General features: G+C 41.4%; 1 protein-coding gene, 1 non-coding gene and 1 pseudogene across 8 annotated transcripts in view; all 3 read right to left on the bottom strand.

Moving 5' to 3' along the window:
- GOLGB1 (golgin B1) overlaps window positions 1–15,185 on the bottom strand; it is a 75,878-nt gene extending 60,693 nt beyond the window's left edge. For all 7 annotated transcript variants that reach the window (XM_075556341.1, XM_075556347.1, XM_075556342.1 and 4 more), the window contains exons 1-3: window positions 14,960–15,185; window positions 5,516–5,668; window positions 5,178–5,333 (exon numbers count right to left, since the gene is read on the bottom strand). In XM_075556341.1, coding sequence (XP_075412456.1) covers window positions 5,178–5,333; window positions 5,516–5,647 — 288 coding nt within the window. In that variant the 5' untranslated portion in view covers window positions 5,648–5,668; window positions 14,960–15,185. The remainder of the gene's footprint in view (window positions 1–5,177; window positions 5,334–5,515; window positions 5,669–14,959) is intronic.
- On the bottom strand, window positions 13,189–13,351 carry LOC142455595 (U1 spliceosomal RNA). Its single transcript, XR_012785779.1, has one exon. It is a non-coding gene; the product is annotated as a U1 spliceosomal RNA (small nuclear RNA).
- A 1,516-nt stretch (window positions 15,186–16,701) lies between the features above and the next one.
- Window positions 16,702–16,816, bottom strand: LOC142455925 (small nucleolar RNA U13; annotated as a pseudogene).
- Between the last annotated feature and the right edge of the window lie 11,146 nt (window positions 16,817–27,962).

Genomic DNA, 27,962 nt, shown 5'->3' with positions numbered 1-27,962 from the left:
TAAGTTACTCGTGAGCACAATGAAGTGTTCTGGGATTCCCGTTCTTCTCAAGGTTACCTGCAGGCTATTACGGTCCACACAGGCAAATGCATTTAAATGGTCAGTGAAACACAAGATCCACCTGACATTAACAATGATAACCCTTGTTCCACATCCTCTTCTGAATCCGGCCTGAACTTGTGACAGCTCCCTGTCAATGGACTGCTGCAACCATCGATGGATGATCTTAAGCAAAATTTTACTTGTGTGTTATCAATGATATTACTATATAGTCTGAACATTCTTTTGGGTCACTTTTATTTGGAATGGGCACAAATATAGATCTCTTTCAGTCAGTTGGCCAAGTAGTTGTCTTCCAAATTTCGTGGCATAAATGAGTGTGTGCTTCTAGTGCTTCTTCAGGTTAATGAAACATTTCAATGGGTATTCCATCTATTAATTCCTGGAGCCTTGTTTCATTCAGTGAAGCTTGAACTTCTACCTTCAGCAACATTGGTTCTTCTTGCTCATATGCTAACTCCTGAAATGGTGGGATGTTGAATAATTTTTTTTGGTACAGTGACTGTATTCCTTCTATCTTCTCTTGATGCTTCCTATATCATTCAATATTTTGCTTACAGAATCTTTCAATGTTGCACCCCAAGGTGTGAAATTTTTTTGAGTTCTGTTTCAGATATGCTGAATGTGTTCTTCCCTTTTGGTTTTCAAATGCTAGCCCCTTGCACATTTCATTATATTTGGCTTTGTCTTCTCGAGCTGTCCTTTGAAATGTCCTATTCAACTCTTTAATTTCCTCCTTTCTTCCATATGCTTTAGCTACTCCACCATTTAGAGCAAGTTTCAGAGTCTCTGCTGACATTCATTTGATCTTTTCTCTCCTCCACCACTCGTCAGTGTGTCGCACTGTGGGGGCTGAGTGATGCTGTGACACTGCGAGCAATGTCACTGGGATTTCAAATGCAGCAATGAGCAGGTTTCAGCAGAGCCTCCAGACAAAGACAAGACAACCAAGAAGGGTTTGGCTCCCACTTCTGAGGAAGAAACCACTAAAAACCTTATGCATAGTTTTGATGCATTTCAAATATTAAAAGCCTAAACGAAACCTTAAAAGATAGGAGACTGTAACTATGCTAAATTTCTGTGCTCTCAATTGGAAAATGAAAATGATTTAACAGAAAATATTGACGTGTTTTGTCCCAACCACCCTCTCCTTATCTTCCCTCCACAATACTACTATGCCTCGCCACAAGCAAAATCTAAGAAGGCATAAAGCAAATTATTTTTCAGGGCTAATCAAAAATCTATTTAAATATAAGAATTCAATCATAAACTCCTAATGAGTCCATAAAAGATCATTAGCTCATAAACAACAAATATTACAAATGTACTTAATTATAATTACAGAAATATAACTGAATGTTCATATTGTCTGAACTTGGCATTCTTATAAATTTATACATCTCTTACTCTGTGGCATGCTCCTACCCCCACCTCTACAGAATACAGGAGAACCAGTAAAAGAATAAATTCTGGGACCCTAAGCATTAGAAAGGTCATGTATTAAAAATCAAATAGATTTCTAATACTAGAGTCCCTTCTTAAAATTAATTTAATGATACAAGATGACTTCATAAAGCTCATGTAAAAAAATGGAACTAAAGATAAAAGGAAAAATTCCATGCATTTTTTAAGCCCTTTTACATTCAGACCTCAGAAGAAAACAAATAGATTAGAAGAGATGAAAGAATAAACTGTCATAGTTAAATAAACTAACAGGAGCAAAAACGAACAGCTGGCCAATTGAAAGAATCTTAGCATCTTTTTTTGTTTTCAGTAAGGCCAAGTAGCTTCTTGTAGCTCCTAATAAACCAAGCCTCGCACAGGTAACAATTATAAAATATGGATAATATAGAAAGCAGTTATCTGAAGATTCTGGGGGAAGAAATCAGGAAATACTACAGGGGAGCCAACAGTTGGAAGCAGAAATGGGTTGGGTTTTCCCACTTGTGTTGTTTTTATTTAGTCTAAGGGCAAGATATGTCAGATTAAATCAAAAGAAAACTAATTGTCTTACTAGCTGAAGATGCAGAGGACAGAGTTCAGGGAACCAAGGCAGCTCTTAAGCCAGGGGGAATATATTGGGAAAGCGCCAGTGATAGGAGCACCAACTCTTTTCATCAGTTTCTTCCCTAACATTCTGCCTTAGATTGAACTGGAATCTGCTTTTCGGACTCACCCTGCAAATAAACCTAATTCTATTTACTAAAACTACACCGGATGATTCTATACTTTCCTCCAGAGAATAGTTAACCGTGTGAACACTCATCACTTCTTCAATAATATCATTCTCAGTACACCTAGCTGTGTGTATATCATGTTTTTACATAATGTGCATTATTTCCAAAAACGTGTAACTTTTGTGCGTTCATTCCGTATCTATCCTCTGCACATAATTATGTGTGGTACTTTACTTCTGTGGAAATATTCTATGTAAAAAAATAGAGAAAGGGTTGCTGTAACTGATTGTTGGAGCTTCAGAGATTATTTACTGCAGTCCTTTTAGTTAACCGAGGGAGGTAGCAAGCCCTTACATGTTGATTAGTTTAAGGTCCCAATGCTTAAAAAAAGAACAGGACATAAAATGGTTAATTTTTAACTCTATTGACACAGCAAGAGGAGAAATAAGAAGAAACAAAACAACATAGATAGAGAGGGGTTGACACTAAGGGCAGGAAAGACCTACCACAGGCAGGACGAAAGGTGAGAACAGGAGAATCAATGAAGACATTATCTGAGAAGACTGAGAAAAAGGTCTTTTAAAAAGCTTTGAGGAGTTAAACAAGGCTATCATTCGGAAGAGTAAAGTCTTCTGTAAGGTAAAGTGCTCCTTAGAGGCAAAGATGGCAAGATTTCGTCTTACCTACTTTGGATATATTGTCAGGAGAGACCAGTCCCTGGAAACAGACATCATGCCTGGTAATGTGGAGGGGCAGTGAAAAAGAGGAAGGCCCTCAATGAGATGACTGACACCATGGTTGTGACAATGGGATCAGGTAAAGGATCAATTATGAGGCTGGCACAGGCCCCTGCAGTGTTTCCTTCTGTTGTGCACAGGCTCACCACGCGTAGGAACTCACTGGATGCCACCTAACAACAATGTCTTCTGAGTATTAGAAAGGAATGACTGGCCATGGTTTTGGAGGCAAAAACTTTGCCCCAATAACTGGTTAATACCTCACTGAGAAAAAGAGTAATGGTTGGTCAACAGGAAAAGCAGAGCAAAATTAAGAAAATAAAAAATATATTATAAAATCTTTCATCTAATTTACAACTATAGTGTATACATGATTTAGGCTTGCCAGCATATAATACATGGAGTTTGAAAAAGTTCCTAGAAGAATGGAATTGAAAAATAATAGAAATCTAACTTTTTTAAATTAAAAGATCATTTTATTGTGGGCTCTTACAGATCTTATAATAACCCATACAACCATGTATCAAGCATATTTATACATGCTGCCATCATTTTCTAAACATTTATTTTCTATTTGAGCCCTTTTGTATTAGCTCCTTTTTCCCCTCCCGCTCACACCCTCGTAACCCCTTAATAAATTATTAAATTATTATTTTCAAATCTTACACCAACCTGTTTCCCTTCCCCCATGGTTTCTGTTGTTTGTCCCCCTGGGGGTGAGAGGAGGGTGTTATGTGTCAACTGGTTCCCCTTTCCGCCCTCCCCTCCACCCCCTTCCCCCTACTCCCTGGTACCTGGTCCCATTCCTGTTCCTGGATTCCATGTGTCATGTGATCTTAATTGCTCTTTTTTTATGTTTATATTTTCTTAATCATTTTATTGGGGGTTCGTACAATTCTTATCACAATTCATACATACATCCATTGTGTCAAGCACATATGTACATTTGTTCCCATTATCATTCTCAAAACATTTGCCTTCTACTTGAGCCCTTAATATCGGCTGCTTATTTTCCTGCTCCCTCCCCACTCCCTCCTACCTCATGAACCCTTCAAAATTCATAAATTATTATTATTTTGTCATATGTTACACTGTCCGATGTCTCTCCCCGCCCTCTTCTCTGCTGTCTATCTCCCAGGGAGGAGGCTATACGTAGATTCTTGTAATCGGTTCCCCCTTTCTACCCCACATTCCCTCCACATCAAAGAACTAAAAATCATATCAGTGGTGCCCACCTTCCTGATATGATCACTAAAGACAAAGCAGGTGCATAAGCACACGTGCTGAAGAAAGCTGATGGTCCCCGGCTAGCAAAAGATTTAGCATCTGGGGTCTTAAAGGCTTGAAGATAAACAAGTGGCCATCTAGTTCAGAAGCAACAAAGCCCACACATGAAAGAAGAACACCAGCCTGTGTGATCATGAGCTGTCAAAGGGATTAGGTATCAAACACCAAAGAACAAAAAATCATATCATTGCAAATGTGGGTGAGTGCAGAGTGGAGATTCAAAGCCCATTGGTAGGCAACTGGACACCCCCTTACTGAAGGGCTGTGGGGAGGGGTTGAGCCAGAGTGCAGGGCAGTAATGATGAAACATATAACTTTCCTCTAGTTCTAAAATGCTCCCCCCACCACCTCCCCACTATCATGATCCCAATTCTACCTTAAAATTTGGCTCGACCAGAGGATGTACATTGGTACAGATAGCAACTGGAAACACAGGAAACTCAGGACAGATGACTCCTTTAGGACCAGTGGTGAGAGCTTATCTCTTATTTGTATCTGTGTACATGTTCCGGTCTAGCCCACAGTAAAAGGCAGGACTGGAGTCTTGATAGTGAGGGGTGAAGAAGCCTCAAGGTACTGGAGGAATATTGTGTTTTCATCAGTGCTACACTTCACTCGGTTGAGTCATCCCTTCCTTGTGACCCTTCTGTGAGGGCATGTGCCATTGTGGACTGATGGGGTTGGGGTATCTGCTCTGACTCCCCTCATTCTCAATGCCACTCACTTTTGAACCACCTTGAATATATCTAACTCCACATACAAAATAACTTTCCTATTCTCTAAAGGACAGGTTGTGAATATTTGGGGTTTAGCCACAGGGGAAAGGCAATGAAAATATGTCTAGAATTCATGATAATGTGATATTTAGGGAGGCTTTCTTGACTCAAAAAATATGTATTCTACCAAGTTGACATACCTCAGAGAGTTGTTCTTCTGACTGATGACCTGTAGGCATGACCATCCCGGGTCCCTGTGCCTTCATTTCTTCTAGTTGTTTATTCAAAGAAATTAATTTTGCTTTTGTATGAAGCTTCATTCTCTTAATTTTGTTATCAGCTGCCTTTCTTTCTTCCTGAGGGAATAAGGATGGTCAATGCACAGATGTTTGTTCACTACTCATCCAACACACACCAAAAGTTATTTGCAGCGGACATCATTTTATAGTATCAAAGAAAGAAAAATCAGATTCTCTGTCAATCTAAGTGAATAGCAAATCTTCTGTCTTTTATCAAGAAAATACAACAGCAACAGTACCTGTAAAGTCTCATCCTTCTGTTGTAGCTCGGTATCTTTTTGTCTAATAACATCCTTCAGCTCTGCCACCAACTGTTCTGAATAAGAGAGACGCACCAGGACATCCTCTTGAAGTTGATGGTTATCTTCCATGTCCAATCTCTGGGGTATTTCCTAGTATTTCAACAAAAACATTTCAACGCATCAGAGCAGAGGCATTCACTTGCAAACACAAATTTCTTTCATTCTGACTTCATTTTATCATTGGCCAGCTTACACCCTTTTAAATTAAGACAGTTTTCCAATCTGATTCAATAGTTACTATCATCAAAGCCATCACAACGTATTGGGTATTTAGTAAATGTTAATGAAGCTTTTTACAAACAAAACATTTTTTCATTTCAAAACCTGTTTCATTTACTGTATGATTATGGTAAATTTTTCCAAAGGCAAAGTTCATGTTATTACTAAATAGAGGATCCCAAAATTTGAAATTAAGACAATAGTTGAATAAAATGTTCTTACCACTAAGTAATAAAGCTTGTCTTTTCAGAAAACTAAAGAATTTACTTTGCTTCATTATATGGCTCTCCAAAAATATAAACCTTCAATTATTAAAGTGATAGATAAAAATAAAAGCAAACAGATATTCTCAAACCCCAAAACTTCTCCAGCTACCGATTTCGCATTCAAACTATTCCTATGGAACAGGAACACATGCCCGAGAAGGAATTAAAACAAACATAGCACTAAACAAGCCCCAGAGGGACAAACCAGGAAGCGCTTTCAAATCTCATCCAAGACTTCTCATTATTCTGGTTCTTCCAGAAACTGCAAACCTACAGAAGGATCATTTCTAAGTCTCAATATTCTTCTGAATATTGTCTTCCCCGCAGCATGAGAAGACTGCGGACACCTTCCTAATGTTCTTTTCCGTGGAAATATGCAGAATATCAGTCTTATTGCTTTAAATAAGAAAGAGTTACTCACAGGGTCTAAGTGAGGACCCATCTCCTGATAAGTGGCATCACTGCCTAATAATTCATGCAAAGTGTTAGCAAATCCTGACAATGAACTAAACATTTCTGCAGGAAAAGAAGAGAAAAAAGCGTAAGAAATCAGTTAGTAGCAAACAGAGGCAACTACAAGTAAAGTAGGAGTGGGGACACCGTCTGAAGCAGGCTGATACGTGCAGGCAGTTGCATACTGTTCACCTCAGCGGCAATAGCAGAGGCTCTAATCTATAATTTATTAATTTATAATCTGATAATTTACTAATATCATTGTTTAAATAAAAGTATCATTTAAGTGGAAAATACGGAAGCGCAGAGGTTATGTTTAATGGCCTTCCTTTTGTCGCAATTTCCTTTACAAGTAAGAATTTTGGATTATTCCTTTCCCTGCAAGATTGCCTTTCTCTCCCATTTCTTTACATACCCAATGATCTAGCAAAAGTATTCTTGTGCCTCATGAATCTCATTCTTTCAAAAAGTTTTACTGACAAACCATGTGGAGTCTACACATTTTAAATATAACCCTTATTAAAATTAAACAATTAAAATATATATGATTAAAAACATTTATTAGGGCGGGAAAAGTACTTAAACCAGTAACATATGCTTCTTCAGTATGAAATTAGAGAAAGAGGAGAAATGAGAATGGTAAGCAGAAAGAATGACACAGAACAGATTAGAAATGAAGGGGGTTGAATATAGAAAAACAACAGAACCAAAAGCTAGTCCTTGGAGAAGATCAATAAAACAAAGTTCTCATCAGACTGACCACGATAAAAAGAGAAAAGTGAAATTATCAATAAAGAAAATAAGAGACATCATTACTGATTTAATAGCCATTGAGAGATAGTAACGTTGTTCATTGCTATCAGGTTGACTCGACTCATGGTGACCTTATGAACAGAAAGAACAAGAAACAGTGCTCAGAGCTGTGCCACTTTCAAGATCATTGGTATATTAGAGCCTATTGTTGTCAAACAACCTCATGCCCACAAATTTGTTGAAGTAGATGGGCCAATTCCTTGAAAGATACAAGCTATCTACCTCATTCAGGAAATAAAAATTCTGAATAAATTCATTTAAAAATTCTGAATAAATTACTGTTGCTAACTGCCCTCAAGTCTGCCCTGACTCATGACGACCTATGAAGAACAAAAGAAAATGCTGCTTGGCCGAGTCTCTGACTCTTGTGGCTCACCGGGCTTTCATTAACTGCTTGGGGGACAGCCATGCTTTCTCCCTAGTTCATTTCAGTCTGGACATTTTTTGTCTTAAGATTGGACATTTTACAGAAACTGTTTAGTATCACAACATGCTAACTTCACCGACAGACAGGTGGTGGCTGTGCATTTGGTATGTTGGCTAGGAATCTAACTGGATTTTCTGCATGAAACACTGGGAATTCTATACACGAAGCCCAATTACCCCAAGTGAACAAATACATATGCATATGAGGGGTACTACCCCCCCAGCGGAATTTTTCTCAAAGTTATGTATTTAAGCCGTTTTTACAAAACAACCTTATCACCTTCAAAGTACTCTCCAGTATACTTAATACATTTGTCAAATATATGATTCCATTCTTGGAAACACTGTTCAAACTCTTCTATTTGGACGGCTGACAGCACCTCCCTCATTTTTTCTTTACCTCTTCTATGTCATCAAATCGCTAAAACAAAAATAGCTAAGTTGCATGGAACGCAGTCAGGTGAGTCAGGTGTGTGGGGAAAGAGTCACATGCTGTTTTTGCCATAAACCGGCGCAGAGAAAGCTGAGTAGGTGCCTTGTCATGGTGGCAAAACCAGTCCCCATTGTTACACAATCTTTTCAGAACCTCTAAATAGAAAGCTTGATTGACAGTCTGACCTGGTGGTATGAACTCCAAATGCACTATCTCCCTCAAATCAAAAAAACAAATGTGCATCGCCTTGATCTTTGATTTCACTTGACGAGCTTTTTTGGAGTGAGGTGACCATGGTGACTCCACTGGCTTGATTAATGTTTGCTTTCAGGGTTGTAAGAATAGCACCATGTCTTTAGGTAACTAATAACCTTGGGAAAAGTGTCGCTTTGGAGCTGCCGCTCTTTTTCCTGGTCAGTTAGAACTAGTCCCAAACCTTCCATTAAAATTACTCAACTCCACAACAGTCCAACTAATTTCCCCATCTCTTCAAAGGTTAGTCATCTATCTTTGAGCACAAGTGTTTGCGTGAATTTTGTCACATTTTCATCTGTTTGGGAAGTTGACAGACGTCCACAAGGTTTGTCATCAATTGACGTTTCACCTTTACTGAAATGAGAAAACCACTCACACACTGAGTTTTTTCCCATAGGGCTGTCATTGTAAGTTGTGTTCAACATCACAACAGTTTGGGTGGTATTTTTCCTGAGCAGGAAACAAGATTTCACAGCCGCGTGCTATTCTCTTAAGTCAGCCATCACAAAAAATGAGGTTAGCGAAACTGCTTTTATGAAAAAATTCAGTGACCACACAGAACCTTTCCAGGTAGTGCCACTGGGTGCACTGACTCAGAGAGAGCTGCAGGATGCTTGCCTCGCGGGAAATATGCGTTATTAAGAATGCTCCAGCCAGCCAGCAGAACTTTTCTCCCATTATTTTGAGGGTCTCCCCTTTGTATGTATACATAAGTAAACTTACACACTATTTTAAAACTTCTAGGACAGAAAAACCAAAGCTAAGGGCATTTCATTGATAACTACCACCAAATATATAAGAAATACTACTACTTAGCAATAAAGATAACTACTGATAAATACCACTTAATCTACAGGAAATTGTGCAAAAAAGTGAACCTCAAATCATACTGTATGACTTCATATTTATATAATACTGTAAAATGACAAAATTTAGAAATAGAGGATTCATGTTTGTTAAGCGTTAAGAAGTTGAAGTGGATAGGGTAGGGCTTTAGAGGGCGGTAGTTATAAAAAGGTAATACATGGAACCCTTGTATCTGAACTGTTCAATATTTTGACTGTGGTAATGATGAATACACGAACATATGAAAGTGAGAAAATGGAATTGAACTTAACACACACAAATGAGTATAAAAATAGAACTAGAGAAATTTGAATAAAGGCTATATACCAGGGTTGTGATGTTATACTAAGATTTGCAGTGTTATCATTGGGGGAAACTCTAAATTTATCTCTAAAATTATCTCAATTTTTTCAAAAAAGAAAGAACCTTGTTAGCAGAGTATTTAGCTGTACAGCAGCTACCCCAAAGGTTTGAAGTTCAAATCCACCAGCAAAAGAAAGATGTGACAGTGTACCTCTGTAAAGAGCAGAGCCTTAAAAATCCTACAGGGCTGGTCTCCCTTGTCCTATTGGATCACTATGAGTCATCACAATCAACCATAACTCAGAGAAAAACTTTTATTTCTGTGATCCATGGGATTTTCAATGGTTGATTGTTCAGAAGTAGATCACCAGACCTTTCTTCCAAGATACCTGTGAGTGCACCTGCTACAGTTTATTGTGCCAGCCTGGCCGATTAACACAAGTAGGATTAACTGAAGGGCAGAGGGATAAATGGCTCGGTGAGCCTCACCTTGGTTGTTCTGTGCCTCAGTTTAAAGGGGTACACTACCTGTGGGATGCCTAAGCCTGTGGACTGTGTCACTGTAAGTTGAGGTCCCTTTAAGCCCACACGATTGGAATGCTCATCTCTGGAGCTGGGGACTGACAGTTGATGACAATTGGGGACCTGCCTTGCTGTTTGCTGCCTGGGTGTATATATAGCCCAGCTCTCTCTACAGAAGGGGACTGGCAACTGGCAGCTCTCAAAATTTGAAGGACTGCTAGTGTCTCACTGCTTTATAATTTAACTGTTAATTTCTTGTATTATCTATCTGTATATTATTCAATGGTTTATTTCTTGAATTATATATCTATCTTTATAAATATATTTATATATAATTACTAGCAATCTGGTTTGTCTCTCTAGAGAACCCTGTCCAATACAGCACCCAAATCTATAACCTTTTGGTCAACAGTCAAGCGTGTTAATTGCTTGTACCACCAAAATGAACTAAATGTAATGCAATACCCTGGGTTAGTTCCTGGAACAAGAAATGGTCATTAGTGGATAAAAAAAATCTGGAATTCAGTTCTTATTAATGTACCAATGCTGATCTCTTAATGAAAGAAAACGAAGTATACTAAAACACTACTATGCTTGAAAATTTTCTGTACTAAATCTAAAGCTATTCCTAAGTAATTATCTATTGATTTAAAAGTTTGTTTAAAGAAATAAAGCATAAGAGGATCTAACTAAACACCTTGCAAGAATAGTTTTCAGGGTTTGAAGGCTTAAGACCTAGTCTCCTGGGACAACTCAGTCCAGGGGTATAATATGCTTCACAATGTTCATGTCTTGTGTACCGGCACCTGTAAATAGCACCCAGGGCCTTAATAAGCTTGCAAAGAGCCATCTAGGATACATCTATTGGTCTCTACTCATTGGGAACAAGAGAAAGAAGGAAATCACCTAGAGAAGAAGTCAGTCTGTATGGTAAGTAGCCTACCCCAGGCTCAGCTTCATCTGCCCTGAGACCATAGGAACTAGGTGGTGCCCAGCTACCAATAGTGTCCTGCCCAGGACTACAAGAGGTAGAAACTGAAAGAATGGGAGAATAGAAGCAGAACAAATTCTTAAAGTCTATTCTTAGTAGACCAATTGAGGACAGAGGATTTCCTGAAATACTCTTCAACTGAAACTAACTCGAGGTCACCTTTGAGCAAAATAACAGATTAGCACATAATATAAAAGATATTACCCATTAGTATTGTGCTCCATTAAAATAGTATCTATATGAAACTCAAAGGTCAACAATTACTTCTAAAGCCTAGATGAGAAGATGGAAAGGAACTGAGAATACAGGAAATGGGACAATTAGAATACAATTAAAGGTAATAATGACAGGTTGTAAAAACTATAACCAATGTCACTGGACAATTTGTGTAGAAATTGTTGAATGAGATGTTACTTAAACTGTAAACTTTCATTGAAAATATTTTTTAAAGATTCAAGATAGTGTGATAAAAACTGAAGATAAGCAATGTGGACAACAGAAATTCTCGAGGAATTCCAATGAAAAAAACAACACAAAAAATACAAAGACACTTATCTGAAATAAAAGGTCTGAAATTATGTATTAAAAATTCTACCATGTGCCTGCGACCATCAAGACATCCTAATAAATTATTGTACTTAAAATCATTTGGGATTTAGGTCATAAGATCTTGTGGCTTATAAAATAAAGAAAATTAGACTATCTTTGGTCTTTTTTTTTTTAACACTATCTTTGGTCTTCTTGACAAATTTTTTGCCAAGCTTAACTCTGACTTACAGATTCAAGACAATTAAGAGAAAAAAATATATGGGTCAAAGAATTTTATTTCCAGTTTAAAAAATGCCTTCAGATAAAGCACAGATGAATATTATGAACGATTAAGAAAACTCATGAGGAAAATACCACAAAGATGTTGACTTGCATTTTATAATTCAACTGTGTGGATAATGACAAACTATGCATAACAATGCAGTGGGCAAAGAAAGGGAACTCCAGAACACTTCATTACCCACTGGACAAGAGGCAGTCATATGAACAGACAAGGGGATGTTCAGGGAATGGTTTAAAATCAGAAAAGGCATGCATCACGGTTGTAGTCTTTTACCATATTTATTCAGTCTTTCTGTGCTGAACAAAGCATCTGAGAAACAGGACTATATGAACACAGCATCCAGACTGGATGAAGGCTCATTAACAACTCTCCATATGTGGATGACTGACACACTTTGCTTGCTGACAGTGAAGAGAACTTGAAGCACTTGCTGATAAGATCAAAGATTACAGCCTTCAGTGTGGATTACACTATAATTTTTTTTAATTCCTCACAACTGTACCAATAGCCAGCACCATGATAAATGGGGGAGAAAAACCAAACCAAACCCTGAAGCTGTCAAGAAATTCATTTCACTTGGATCTACAATTGACATCCACGAAAGCAGAATTCAGGGAATAAAACAATGCACAGAGAAAAGCTTGGACAAATCTGCTGCAAAAAGACCTCTGTAAATCCTAACAAAGTTATCACTGTGAAGACTAAGGGGTGCCTGACCCAAGGCATGGTGTTTTCATCCTCAGATGCATGCACGTAAGAGAGGAACACTGAGTAAGGCAGTTATTTCAATTATGCTTTTGGCAATTATTGTTGCATATGCTAGGGCTTCCAGAAGAAAAAACAAATCTATCTTAAGTTCTGCCAGAACGTTCCTTAGAAGGATGGTGAGACTCCATCTCATATACGTTGGGCACATTAATAGAAAGGACCAGTACCTGGAGGACATTGTGCTTGCAAGATCAGTGAAATAGGTCCTCGACAGGATGAACTGACAGTTGCAACAAGCTCAAATCTAGGAATAATTGTGAGCAGACCACAGGACTAATGTGTCCAGTTATACAGCTCGACAAAGCCCCTTGGGTGATGAAGGCACACAAGCTAGTCTTATTTTCTGAGTAATTTTATCTCCCAATGTTCTATTCTGCACAAAGTCTGAATTGAGGGAGGGAGAAGGTTCTAGAGATACTGTTTAGCAGTCGATACAGTAACAAAATGATTCAGTGTAGTATTAGCTGAAGTATTTTTTTTTTCCAGGAGAGAGCCCAAACGCAGTCCCCCACTACCACAAATTATACAGTCAAGTTTCCCACATTTGGGGAAATCACAGGGGTCAGCACATCCGGAGTGCAATGGAGAAGCTTCACCCCAGGAAAACCACCTTCTTGGTCGTGGTCTCTCCTCTGCCGGTAAGTATGATCTGCAGAAGTCTATGGTGTTGTTTATACCATAGATAGACTCACACACAGTCTAAGTATATATGTGCATGAATTTTCACTGCAGCATTGTCTATGATAGCTAATCTATAGTGTCAGATAAGACACATTCTTATGTCTAAGCAAGGGAATGCCATGTACATAGCCTTTTAAAATAGTGAGGTAGTTTCATATCCGTGGGGACATCAAACCAAGTTAAAGGCTGGCATGTATATTAGGATATCACCTGTAAAAGAGAAAAAAAGGGATATAGATATATAATTTAAAATTTTAATGGTTATGTGTTACTAATTAATTAGTGCTTACTTTTGGAAGTGGAGAATAAGGAAGGGGATCAGGAGATGGTGACGATATTTTTTTATTGTAGGACAGACATATCTTTCTGTATTGAATTCTTTTTAATTAACTTTTAAAATTAAGTACAATAGTATTATAGGACCTAACCTTTTACCAGAGTGGTTCCTACCCACACTATAACATACTGATATCTTATAATCAATACTTCATCCCAAATAATTTATTCCTTAACAGTGGTGAGACAAGAGAAGTTTATAAACAAGATTTCATAAACAAAAATAAATGCAGCAATTGTATTCGGATATGATTTATTGGATACAAGAAAGTATGGTGAAGTTTCTCAAAACTGTAACAGGTGTAGCTCTACATAGTTCCTATGGGAAATCACAAGTTCTAATTTAGGACGCCAGGAACAGACTTCCTTCATTTTGTCGCAATAAGCCTCTTCCCTATTCAATTTTCCCCTCAGCCCTCCAAATAATCCCACCAATCTGCAGTCCAAGCAAATTCGTGAAAGGCCTGCCCCCCCCCCTCCACCTTCCGCCCCCATCATTTGCACAGATGTGTAAGGCTCTCTTCAAGTTTTAAGTGCTCAGGAAGTCACTCCAATACTTTCAAAAATACTTATCCAACGATTTTCAGTCGCTGTCCCACTCGTAAAATTGCCCTCTCCCTATTTCCAGCTCCGGACAACTGGAACGGTTATTAATAAATCGGACAGACATAGTCCTCGTTTGCCAAGGGGCTCTCCCTCCTTCACATTCCAACACACCGGGTCCCATAACGCACACCCATCTCCCTCCACGCCATCGACTCAAATTGTTCCTCTTGAACTCTTTTCAGGGTTCCCGTCCCTGTAGCAGCCTGTCCGCCCGATTCCTGGGACTTTAGGAGCGTCCTTCTGTCCTCGTCTATCCATCAACCCTTTAGCGCTAACAGCACGGTGGCCCGGGCCCCACTCGCCCCGTCACCGCCCCACAGACGTCCCACAGAAGTGCGCCCACAGACGTCCAGCTGCTCGGGCCGCGCCCCGCCGGCCGACCACAAGTCTGTCAGCGACGTCGGGCCGCAGCCGCCCCGCGCAGCCACCCGGCGCCGTCCCGCTCGCTCCGAGGGCGCCTCCGAAGCCCGGCGGCCGAGGCGCACGACGCGCTGGGGCGCTCCGAGGCCCGCGGCGGGGCCGCCGGGCGTCTGCACGACTCGCACGGGGCCTGGGCGGGGAAGGGCGCGGGGCGGACCAGGGCCGGATCCCGGACCGGAGGGAGAGGAGGGGCGGGAAGGCAGGGACCTACCTGAACGGAGCTGCGGCGCTAGCCCCGAGGCCCGTGTGGCTGGGTGACCGCTAAGGGCCCGCAGAGACGAGGAGCTGGGGGGCGTTCCCCGCTCACCTGGGGCCGTCTGCGACCCAGGGCTTCAGCCCCAGGTTCTTAAACGAAGCCACGTCAGCTCCGCATTCCCGTCGCGAAACCTAGCAGCGACGCGCCTCGCCCCGCTCGGGACTAAACCCTTCGCAGTCGGGACGGAAGGTTGGCATTGAAATATTGGCCAATCAGAGCTAGCAACCCGGAGTTACCATGGAGACCGGGCACGCCTTGTTTGTAACTCCGTTGATGGCAACCTAACGTAAGCCAATGAACGGCTGGAAAGGCTCAGCTTCCTTTTAAAAAAACCAGCCAATGGACTCTAAGGAGTCACAAAGGGGGCGAGGTCATAAAGGAGTAAGTTCCGGGAGAGCGGGGGAAGGGCCGGAAGTGCCGAGAGGACGGGCGTTGTGGGAAAGGTCAGGTGTGTCCGGTGGGACTGAGGATGCTGGTGTCCGCCAGGTACTCGGCCACTACGGGCTGCGGAGTCTTTGGGCTGCGGACAGCCACTGAATGAACAATGAGCAGGCTGAAAAGAGGAGTTTTGCTGCTAGAATTATAAAATTTTAAAGCCCGAAAGTAACTTTTTTTTGGCGACTAGTGTAACTTTTTAATTTTACCGATGAAAAGCAGAGAAGCAGAGAAGTGACCCAAATCCAAAGTTATATTGTATATTGAAAAAGGCATTTTTTAAAAAAAAGTTAATACTGAGTTTTACTATGTCCCCGGCATTCAGCTATCCTGTTTTGTGCTTTCTCGCCTGGTTAAAATGCTTATGTAACGTCTTGAGCATCTGCCCATCAGGAACTTCTTGGTCATTCACCTTGACGGAACTCCCTATCTCCTTACTCCCTAAGCATTTTGTCCTCCAACATACTATGTATTTGTCTATTTTCTCCTTTCCTCACTAAAATAGTCATTTCAATAATAGAACAACCATTGTTAATTGGAAAACCAAATTCCTCTATAAACTTTCAACCAGATGACAATTCAGTTTTGAAAATACTTCCTAGTTCTGTCCACTGAAAAGGCAGAAAAGTGATGACAACCTAGTACTTCATGCACACACCTAATACCCATTTCTTGGTCACTAAATTCCAAAAACCCACTGCCATGGAGTCGATTCTGACTCACAACAACCCTCTAGGACAGGGTAGAACTGCCCCTGTGGGTTTCAGAGACTATAACTCTACAGGGCTAGCAAGACCCTTCTTTCTCAGAGCGGCTGGTTTCAAACTGCTAGCCTTGTGGTAGCAGCCCAGTGAGTGACCGCTACGCCGCTATGCTGCATTATGAACAAAAACTAGTTCCTTAAGGAAATGGCTGGCTTCAGGTCTGGGACAGGGAAAGAGCAGGATGAGCCTAAATATTATGGTTCCTAAAACTAATTTCTTCTCTGTTGGCAGTTCCAAGGCATTCTTTGGCTTCTTGGTAGTTCTCCTATGGCATCAAGTGTTCATGTGTCTGATCTGTTCTTTAATCACTCTGAAGGGATTGGGATGCACCCTGCACGGATATGACCTCCATTGACTGGTTACAATGTGGAAGGTGCTTAGATTGTAATACATTGCCAACTCAAACTTACTGCCATCGAGTCAGTAACAGAGCAGCTCTGTCCCTGCGGGTTTCTGAGACTGTAAAACCTCCCCCCACTGCTCTGCCCTATTTTCTCATGTCAGATGGATAATCAAATAATGTGCCCATGTGGAAACAATGTTCAAGGGAGGTAACATCATCCAAGAGCATGAAAACCCAATCATCATGCTTATGAACCGGTTGGAAAAGGATCTTAGACTCTGAATCCTTATGGGTGGGAGTAGAAAGTCTCATCTATCTCCCATAGAGTTGGTGGTTTCCAAATGCTGACTTTGCAGTTAACCCATCATGTAGTCCAGGACACCAGCAGGGCTTCTCCGCAGAGCGTTATGTGAGTGTTGTATGCAGTGCTTCATTCTGCTATACATAGGGTCACTATGAGTCAGAACTGATGGAAAGCGCCTTAAGCCTCCACAACCACATTCTATTATCTTGTTAGTCAGTGGATTCCACCTTAGTAATAGAGTAGAAGTGGCCCATAGAGTTTACTTGGCTGTAATCTGTAATTACCAGGTGTTTTTCCCTCAAAGTGGCTGAGTGGGTTTGAACCATTAAGCTAGTTACCAACTGAAAACTATTGCATCACAAGGACTCCTTGGATAAAATTAAGAAGGCAATCAGGTCTACACAAGGTCAATTAATTCAATCATGATTGCATCATATCAGTCAGGATTTTAGTACATATTTTGGGACAACACAATTCAATCCTTCAAATAGCCATTACATGAACATTTATAATAACAAGGATTCTCAAAACAGAGTGTTAAGAAAACAGTATAATATTATATACCCAGCATGAAATCAAGGGAGGGAGACAAGCAGAGCTGTGAAGAGAAAGCAGGACAGAACTAGTGGACAAGCAGTGTCATTGTAGCAAGACTACTGAAACAATTGCCCAGCAAAAGCCACAGAATCCCAACTCTTCGGGCCTGACGTAAGCCAAGGCTTGCAATATCTTTTACTGCAAGCTCTCCAACAGCCTGTTGCTCTCCAAAAGCAACAGAATGCTCCCAAATATTATTTCAGAGTTGAGGATCCAGCAGACTGCATCAGTAGCTGAAATTGCTCTGTTAACGTAAGCTGGACCCTGGATGAATTACTTCTTCACTCCAGGCACTGTTTCTCGTGACCGGCAGAGGCTCTGGGGTCCTTCACCCAAGTCTGTCTGACTAGCACAATAGCTCTTTTCCATCCTCTGCAGTCTATACATGTCTTAGATGCGTCCAGGGAACTCAGCCCTCTGATATCTCACTCTGCCAAATTTTGGGCAGTGCCAGCCCAAGACCACTGCCAATGTGCCTCCTTCATCTGGCTTTGCCCCCCTCTAGTATGGGCTCATGAATAACCTCTGATGGCCCACTGCTCCTTTATAGGTACTGCGGCATCTTAAGGGCTTCAGAAATGCCCATGGGTGAGCTGTTGCAGACCTCACGAGATGCACAGTTCCTGGGTTTCCCTGGAAACTGTGAATCAGAAGACCTAAATAGGAAAAGAACATGAAAGAGGAAGGTCAGATATACCTCTTGATTTCAAAGCTGGAACCAACAGGAGACCATGATAGGGAAAGAGTTGTGTAGCTAACCAAGGGTGTTGTGTGAGGACCTTGGGTAGAGGTGAGACTTGGTGAGAGTGGGAAGGTATTGGGGTGGTATTTTGCGCCAATAAATGTGTGTTTAAGTCTTAATCACTGGTGCCTTTGGATATTCAGATGTAATCAAGATCTGTTTATGCTAGATTAGGGTGGGCCCTAAATCCAATGATTAGGTAGGGAGACTCGAGTGCAGAGACATAAAGTCAGACACAGTGAAAAGAAATCAAGTGGTGTTGCCATCTGACTCCCATTGCTTCCCAAGGGAAGAAGGAAAACCAACCTCCACACCAGCATCTCCCAAAGCCAGTTCCTATGAATCTGAGGCCAGACATGTCTCCACCCACCCCTTTCAAGACTCTCCCTGCTTCATCTGGGCTTGATAACGCACTACAATAGCCAGCAAAACCCACAGACATTGCTCATGATTATGGGGTGTATTAAGGAGGTTAACAGGTTACAAATGCTCAGGATATAATTATTCAGACAGGACAGCCTCTTTGCAGCCATGCCCCGAGGTAAGTCTTGTTCTGATGTTTAATCTCTCAGCCACATAGCCCATGGCCTCTGCCCTGCATTCTACTTCACCATAAGCCCGAAGACACTCAGCTCTAGCTCCACGGGTCAGCAAACCCAGATCCTGCTCAAACACCCCCCCCTCCCATTAAGTGCCTGGAAGCACCCAACTCCAAAAGCACTCAGCTCTAGTTGCTCTGTGACCTGGAATGTCCACTGCTCTTTTGTTGCTTGACTTGGTTCTTCTGCCGCTGCTCCTTTGCCGCTCCTGGGTGTCACAGCTATCTTCTGGGTCAAGAAGTGTCAATGTGAACAGATATCCGCATCTGAAGGACTCTCTCATTCCTGGTTCTTCACTCTTGCTGGTAATGAACTCCCCACCTTGAAACCCCTGAGTTTGATGTGTACCCAGCAGGATGGCAATCATTCCTGTTAAAAAGCATTCACAAATGAACTCTATCAGTGTCTTCCCCTGCCTTCTCTTACCCAGACCCATCCGGAAAAAGGTATTTGGAGGGACTAACAAACACTATGGCTAGAAGAGCCATATCAAAAAATGTACTGCACTGCAGACAGACAGATTGAATCAGGTCATTTGACAACAGAAACAGAGATTGAAATGATGCCAACAAAAGTCAAGGGACACCAAAGATTGTTAGCAACCACCAGAAGCTAAGAAGCGATGGGGAAGAATTCTTCCCTAGCACCTTCAGAGAGATGATCCTATTGACTACTTGAGTTCAGATATCCAGCTGTAAGCACAAGAGCCCTGGTGGAGTAGTGGTTATGCACTGGGCTGTGATCCACAAGGCTAACTGTTCCAGTTAACCCCTGGAAGAAAAACAGGGCTTTTTGCTTACTTCTACTTACTACTACAGCCACGGAGACCCAGAGCCAACTTGATGGCAGTGAGCCTTCAGAACTGTGGGAAAATAAATGTGGGTTTTTTTCAATCATCAAACTTGGGTTATGCATTGGGCTGCTAACCTCACACACAAGATCAGCAATTTAAACCCAGCTACTCTGCAGGAGAAAGATGAGGCTGTCTGCTCCCATAAAGATTTGCAGCCTCAGAATCCCAAGGAGTCAGTTCTGCTTGGTCCTACTGGGTTGCTATGAATCAGAATAGATTTGATGGCAATGGTGGATGAAGTTTGTGATCATTTATTTTGGCAACCCTAGGAAACTAATAGAAAAGGGGACCTTGGCTCTTAGCTAGAAGGGGCACCAGAGTTTAGGACTGAGGGTAAGGGAATGGACCTGTGGTTAGATAACCAACCAGATTATTTTTCTTTAATATGTATTTTTTATTCTGAATTAGGTGCGGGGTTATATTTCAGATCATTTATGTACTCAACCCTTTAGCTATTTATCAAATCTCCCAATAGCTTGTTCTGCCCCCTCCCCTCTGGCTTTCTTCTGTTCTCTTGTAGGGTACTATCCACCCCTTCACCCAAGTTAACACCTGGCTACCCTCTATTCTATTGCTCTCCCTTCACTCTGACTCCTTCCCACACCAATAACCATCAGTCTACTTCTTTGGGTATGAAAACTTTTGTCTTGATTATATTTGGTCATTGTTCTCCAAATCCATCCATGCCATGAGGCAGTTCAGTTTCATCGTTATTCTTTAGTGACACATAGTATCCATTGTGTGTATGTACCAAAGTTTATTTATCCATTCTTCCACAGATGGACATTTAGGTTGTTCCCATCTCCTTAGTATTGTGAAACCACAGTCGCTTCAGAATAAAACCTGAATTGCTATACACCACCTAAGATCACAGAGATGGCCCCTTATATATAATGCCTGTATTCCCCTAACCTTTCTTATGTGCTTAAAGTCAGCTCTACTTTAAAAAAATCATTTTATTGGGGGATCATAGGACTCTTATCACAATCATACATACATCCATTATGTCAAGCACATTTGTACATCTCTACTTTTTTATGTTTCCTGCAGTCGCATTCTGTAGTTTTGTTCTTGTGATGGTTAAATGGGTGTCTGTGGGTCAGTATGACTGCATTGGAACAAAATGTTTACCTGCCTCACCAGGAACACTGCAGCCCTACTCAGCAAAGACCACAAAGAGACTTAATTACAAAATGACTTATTTGTTTAACAATTAACTATCCATCTGGAGCATTAACTACATGTGTGCTGCACCTATGTATGTATTCTGCATCTAGCACAGTGCCTTTCATACTATGCATGCATATATATGTACATATATATATCAATGTCCATTGTAACATTATTCATAATAGACAAAAATGGAACAACCTAAATGTCCATCAACAGATGAATAGATAAGCAAACTGTACTACTATAATATATAATAAATAATGTAATAAATCCTACTCAGATATTAGAAGAAATGAAATATTAGAATAAATAAATTGCTACAGTAAGGATAGAGCTTGAAGACATTACACTGAGAGAAATAAGTGAACCTCAAAAAGACAAATATTGTGTGACCTCACTTATATGAAAAGACAGGAAAAGGTAATTGTGGTGGCCATCTAGCAGAAGCAGCAAAGCCCCAATGGAGGAAGCACCCCAGCCTGTGTGATAGCAAGGTGCCGAAGTTGTCAGGCATTGGGGAATGAGAAATCGTATCATTGTGTGCTCACCTCCATGATACGATCGCTGAAGACAAATGTGTGCATAAGCAAATGTGGTGAAGAAAGCTGATGGTGCCCAGCTACCAAAAGATATAGCATCTGGGGTCTTGAAGACTTGAGGGTAGACAAGCAGCCATCTAGCTCAGAGGCAACAAAGCCCACATGGAAGAAGCACACCAGCCGGTGCGATCAAGAGGTGTCAAAGGGATCAGGTATCGGGCATCATCAGAACAAGAGATCTTACCATGGTGAATGAGGGGGGTTGTGCGGGGTGGAGACCCAGGGCCCAATTGTGGGCCTTTGGAAAGCCCCTTATTGGGGGAAGTCTTGAAGAGGAGATGAACCAGTCATGGTCCGATGTAGCAACAATGAAAAATACAACTTTCCTCTAGTTCCTAAATGCTTCTCCACCCCCCACCCCACCCCCACCCTCCACTGTCATTATCCCAATTCTACCTTGCAAGTCTGGCTAGACCAGAGGATGTACACTGGTACAGGTAAGAACTGGAAACACACGGAATTCAGGGCGGATGATCCCTTTAGGAAGTGTGGTGAGAGTGGCGATACTGGGAGGGTAAAGGAAGGGCGGTTGGAAAGGAGGAACCGATTACAGGGACCTGCATGTGACCTCCTCCCTGGGGGGCAGACAACAGAAAAGTGGGTGAAAAGAGACATCGGACAGGGAAAGAAATGACAAAATAATAATTTATAAATGATCAAGGGTTCATGAGGGAGTGGGGAGTGGGGAGGGAGGGGATAAATGAGGACCTGATACCAGGGGTTTAAGTGGAGAGCAAATGTTTTGAGAATGATGAGGGCAATGAATGTACAAATGTGCTTGACACAATGGATGTATGTATGGACTGTGTGATAAGAGCTGTATGAGCCCCTAATTAAAAAATTTTTAAGGTAATTGTGCTGTTAGTGCTAGGTGCCCTTGAATCTGTTCTGACTTACAGAGTTCATATGTACAAAAGAAGACAGCACAGCGCAGCCCAGTCCTGCTCCATCCTTCTAGTCATGGTTATATTTGAGCCCATTGTTGCAGTCACGATGTCAATCTATCTCATTGAGAATATTCCTCTTTTTCACTGACCCTCTACTTTACTAAGAATGACGCCCTTCTCTAAGGACTGGTCCCTCCTGATAACATGTCCCAAATCAGTGGGACAAAGTGTCTCTATCCTCGTTTCTAAGGAACACCCTGGCTGAACCTCTGGAAATTCCTGGTGTAACAGGGTGCTTAACAAAATCATGGGAAAATGAAATTAAAATTTTTCCGAGAACTTTTTGAAGCCCCCTCATAAAACCTTTTTCATAAATAGCATAGGTCAAAGACATCGTAAAGGCAAAAACTCTGACATACACCTTTACTGGTTTTAAATCTTGCAAATGAATAAAGACCAAAGGTTACCAGGGGTGGGAAAGGGTCAAAGGGTGAATGGCTCCTTAGGAAGTCATGGGTTTTGTTTACAATAATGGAAACAACTACGTTGATTAAGGGTACAGTTGCACAGCAGATGATTGCCATTGCTTTCAGGAATTTGCATATCCCAGGAGCCCTGGTGGGATGGTGGTTATGAGCTGCACTGCCATCCAAAAGAATGTGTCTACCTATAAAAATGACAGCTACATTTATAACAAGGAGAGCAGCTGTCAAGGCTGCTCATCTACAAGCAAACATCTAGTTGTACTCTGATTTCTCGAGAGTTTTAGGGCCATGATTTCATGGAACACCCCAGTTAATTGACCTAATTATGTTCTTAGTGAGTCTGTCCTATCTGAATTCATTGCATAGTGCCAGACAACTGCTCTCTACATACCTGGAGCTACATCTGCGGGAGTCAGGAAGATGAGAAGAAAATGGAATGTGTGGCTAATTGCCTTTGTGAGAAACTGCTTCCTTTGTCACGAGACCAGAACTAGATCATGCCTGACTACCATTTCTGAACATTTTGAACAAAGACTCTTTAAGAATTCTCCTCAAAATGGGGGAAACAGACAACAAGTTCTGAATTGAATTACCTCCAAACTTTCTGGATGAACCACCCAAACTATTGCCCTGAGATAACTGTTCATTCTTATACCCAAACCAAACAGTAGATTAGTTTAACTATTAAGAAATTCTGAACTGGCCCCACTATAAGACATGATATCCCTCACTGACCCATAGCCCTACAGAGGACAACACTGGAGACACAGTGTGGGAATTGTGCCCGATCTGATCCCGCCACACCAAGGCAAAACACTAAGGGGGTGCAACAGAACAGCAAGGGAATGGAGCAGTGAGGTCCCCAGGGAATGCTAAAGGTGGACTTTGGGGCCAGGGCGTGGTGCCCCAGCAGACTGGACTGGAAAACACTCCTAAAAGCCAACAAATGATCCTTGAATTAACTACAAGCTTTTCTTTCTTGTTATGTTTTGTTTTGTTGTTATTTTTTGTCACTGGTTTGTTGTTGTTTTGTTGTATATTGTTGCTTGGTTTTTCTCTGTCTTGTTTTTGTGCATGTCATTATCTCCACAGGTTTTTCTAAATAAGATAGACTGGAAGAACAATCTGGAGGAGAAAACAACGAGACCAACAGTTCTGGGGAGACATGGGAGAGGGGTAGGTGGGGAGAAAGGTAGTGGTGTTAATAAACCAAGGGACAAGGGAACAACAAGTGATCCAAATTGGTGGTGAGGAGGGTGTGGGAGGGCTGGGAGGGCATGATCAAGGGTAATATAACCAAGAGGAATTGCTGAAACCCAGGTGGGGACTGAGCATGATAGTGCATCAGGAGGAAAGTCAAAGGAAATAGAGGAAAGAGGTGAGAGGCAAAAGGCATTTATAGAGGTCTAGATAAAGACATGCACATATGCAAACATATTTATATATGAGGATGGGGAAATAGATTTTTTTGCATATATTTATAGGTTTAGTATTAAGGCAGCAGAAGGATATTGGGCCTCCACACAAGTACTCCCTCGAAGCAAGAATACTTTCTTCTATTAAATTGGCATTCTATGATACTCACCTTCCCGATACAACCGCTGAAGACAAAGAGGGTGAACAATCAAATGTGGTGAAGAAAGCTGATGGTGCCTGGCTATCAAAAGATATAGCGTCTAGGTCTTAGAGGCTTGAAGGTAAACAAGCAGCTATCTGGCTCAGAAGCAACAAAACCCGTATGGAAGAAGCACACCAGCCTGTGTGATCATGAGGTGTCGAAGGGATCAAGTATCAGGCATCATCACAACAAAAATCATATCATAGTGAAGGAGGGTTGTAGTGCGGGGTGGAGACCCAAAGCCCATTTACACCACTGAATATCCCCTTACAGAAGGGTCTCCGAAGGAGATGAGCCAGTCAGGGTGTGATGTAGCAATGGTGAAACATACAACTTTCCTCTAGTTCCTAAATGCTTCCTCCCGCCGTCCCTCCCACCCACCTGTTATTATCCCAATTCTACCTTACAAGTCTGGCTAGACCAGAGGATGTACACTGCTACATATAAGAACTGGAAACACAGGGACTCCAGGGCGGATGATCCCTTCAGGACCAGTGGTGTGAGTGGCAATACTGGGAGTGCGAGGGAGGGTGGGTTGGAAAGGGGGAACCGATTACAAGAATCTACATATAACCTCCTCCCTGGGGGACAGACAACAGAAAAGTGAGTGAAGGCAGACGTTGGACAAGGCAAGTTATGACAAAATAATAATGTATAAATTATCAAGGGTTCATGAGGGAGAGGGATGTGGGGAGGGAGGAGAAAAAATGAGGAGCGGATGCCAGGGGCTTTAGTGGAGAGCAAATGTTTTGAGAATGATGAGGGCAATGAATGTACAAATATGCTTTACACCATTGATGTATGTATAGATTGTGATAAGAGTTGTATGAACCCCTAATAAAATGATTAAAATAAAAGAAATCCTGGACTGGGCATTGTACTCTTTTAAGAATTATTTGTATAGAATCAAATTGACAACAGCAACTCAGCAACTCAAATATTAGATAAGAACCATAGGGTGCAGTGAGTGAATGTTAATGGCGGAGGAGGAACTCAGAGTAGAAGAGAAAGGATGGTTGAGCAATTTGATGACGGTAATCGATGTCACTGAATTGTCTTGTGGAGACCGTTGAAGTGTGGTGTTTGCTGTGTATATGCCCAACAACAACAAAATAAATACTTTTAAGTGATTATGCTTAGGATGCCTACACTAATGCAGTTCCTCTAACATAACAAATAAAACAATATAGTCTCAACTGGAATTACATCCCCAAGTGTAGGGTTAGGGTTCAAAAACACATTTTGGTGGGACATAATTGCAGTACCAGCTGTCCACAGGTGGACAGGTCTGATAAGAGAGCACGAGAGAGCAAGCGAACAGAGTTTAGCCATCTGAACATGGGGAAGAAGGGTTACTCCTCCACCATTGCCTGGCTGGGAGCTGATCCTTTAGTAGCTGAGGAAGAGATTGCTATGAAATCTCCCACCACTTTTACAGAGGCTATTTGACTCAAAGACCTAGAATATGCTAAGCTACCTCACAATCAAGTGAGGCCTCTATTAACTCCAAGAATCTAAACATAGGTGTGTACATATGTAAATACACCAATTCCTTAAAATATAGGTATTTTCCTAGGTACATATATTTATTCGGCAATATATTGAGGAAGTGGACAGATTTGGGGCTTCTGCTCAAGCCCTCCTTCAATGCAAGAACACTGTTCCAACAACCTGGTATTCTGTGTTGCTCAACCTCCCAACATGATCACTAAAGACAAAATGGGTACAGAACAAATGTGGTAAAGAAAGCTGATGGTGCCAAGCTACCAAAAGTTATAGCATCTAGAGGGTCTTAAAGGCTTGAAGTTAAACAAGCGGCCAACTAGCAGAGAAACAAGAAGCCCACATGGAAGAAGCACACTAGCCTGTGCAATCATGAGGTGTCCACAGGATCAGGTAACAGGTATCAGAAGACTCAAAACAAAACAAAACAAAAAACCCCAACAACCATATTGTTGAGAACGAGGCGGGTCAGAGCAGAGACCCCAAACCATTTGTAGACAATAGGACATTTCCTCACAGAAGGGTCACAAGGAAGAGATGAGTATAACACCGATGAAACACACAATATTCCTCTGGTTCTTTGAGGCTTCCTCATCCCCCACCACCATGACCCCAGTTCTTGCTAGACCAGAGCATGTCCCATGGTATAGATAAACGCCCAGGACACATGGAACCCAGGTCAGATAAACCCCTTAGGAACAGAAATGGGAGTAGTGATACCACGAGGGGTGGGGAAAGGCGGAGTAGGAGGGGAGGAAGGGCACGCAATGATCAATACATAACAGGGAGACAAACAGCAGAAGTGTGGGTGAAGGGAGACAGCGGTTGGTGTAAGACATGAAAATAATAATTATTTATAACATCAAGGGGCCACGAGGGTGGGAAGGAGGGGGAGGGAATAAAGCTGATATCAAGGGCTTATAGAAAGTAAATGTTTAGAAAATGCTGATGGCAACATACGAACAAATATGCTTGATACAATTGTTTATGGATTGTTATAAGAACTGTAAGAGCCCCCAAACAAAATGATCTTTAAAAAACCCAAAACTCCAAAAATAGAATCAGCAGGCTTGGGTCTTTATCGGAGGCTGTAGAGCTAGGCAGAATCCTCAGGTGGGGAAAGGGCCTAAGCTTGCTTTCCAAAGAGGATGGCGTCCTAGTGTTTTATCAAAGCCCATCAGTGTTCATACCACAATAATGCACAGACGGTTATCACTCGAATAATCATTATTGAAGAGTTACAATCGATGAAGGCTTCCTCATTCTGGAATCACTAGAACCACGGGGCATGAGCAATCTGAAGCAAAACAGAAGAAAGTGCCTTGACGGTATGACCATAAATCTCTTATTCAATATTCATTCAACAAATATGAGGCCCAGATCATGTGTTAGACGCTTTATTTCAATCCAGGAGCCAGGAATGAATCCAAGACCTCGAAGTACGCGTTGTAAAGGGTACTTTTCTAACCATCCATCTCAGCAATACTTTATGTAATTTAGGAGAAGTGGAAGTCCCCTCTCAAATAATATAGAAGTTCCTAAAGATACAACTATTTTAATGAATCAAGAGACCAGGAGCTTAAAGAGGCCTCTGGAATGGAATATGCCTCATAGTTCCTTTCAAGGACTCTATCACTAAAACTTATTCTCTCTAATCTTCCAAACAAAACACATCACCAGGACTAACAAAGTCGCACCACGATTGGTGATATAACCAATATATTTGAAGATTTGCTTGTAACGCAGAAATTGTGAGGAAGCCTATTAACTACCCAAATGGTCTGTTGTGGGTGTGTGTTGTACAAAACTCTCTCTGATCTTTATCCGAAGGACATTTTCTCCATTTACTACTTTAGAGTAGTAAGCATGTTCCTTAGGAAAGTGTATTCAACCTAGAGTCAGAGCCATGTTATTAGCAGGTTTGGTATAACAGACATTTAACATCTTCTTGTCTGATCCACAAAGGGAATGCAGTCCTAGCTTCTGCCTTCTGTCCTCTTTCTCTCAGCCTTCTGGATTACCAGCCATTCCTCTTCCTTACACAATTTTTAATTAG

The sequence above is a fragment of the Tenrec ecaudatus genome, chromosome 8 (genome assembly GCF_050624435.1).
Source record: "Tenrec ecaudatus isolate mTenEca1 chromosome 8, mTenEca1.hap1, whole genome shotgun sequence".
NCBI lineage: Eukaryota > Metazoa > Chordata > Mammalia > Afrosoricida > Tenrecidae > Tenrec > Tenrec ecaudatus.
Note: the sequence above shows the minus strand (reverse complement) of the source record. Positions and strands in the feature narration are given on the sequence as shown.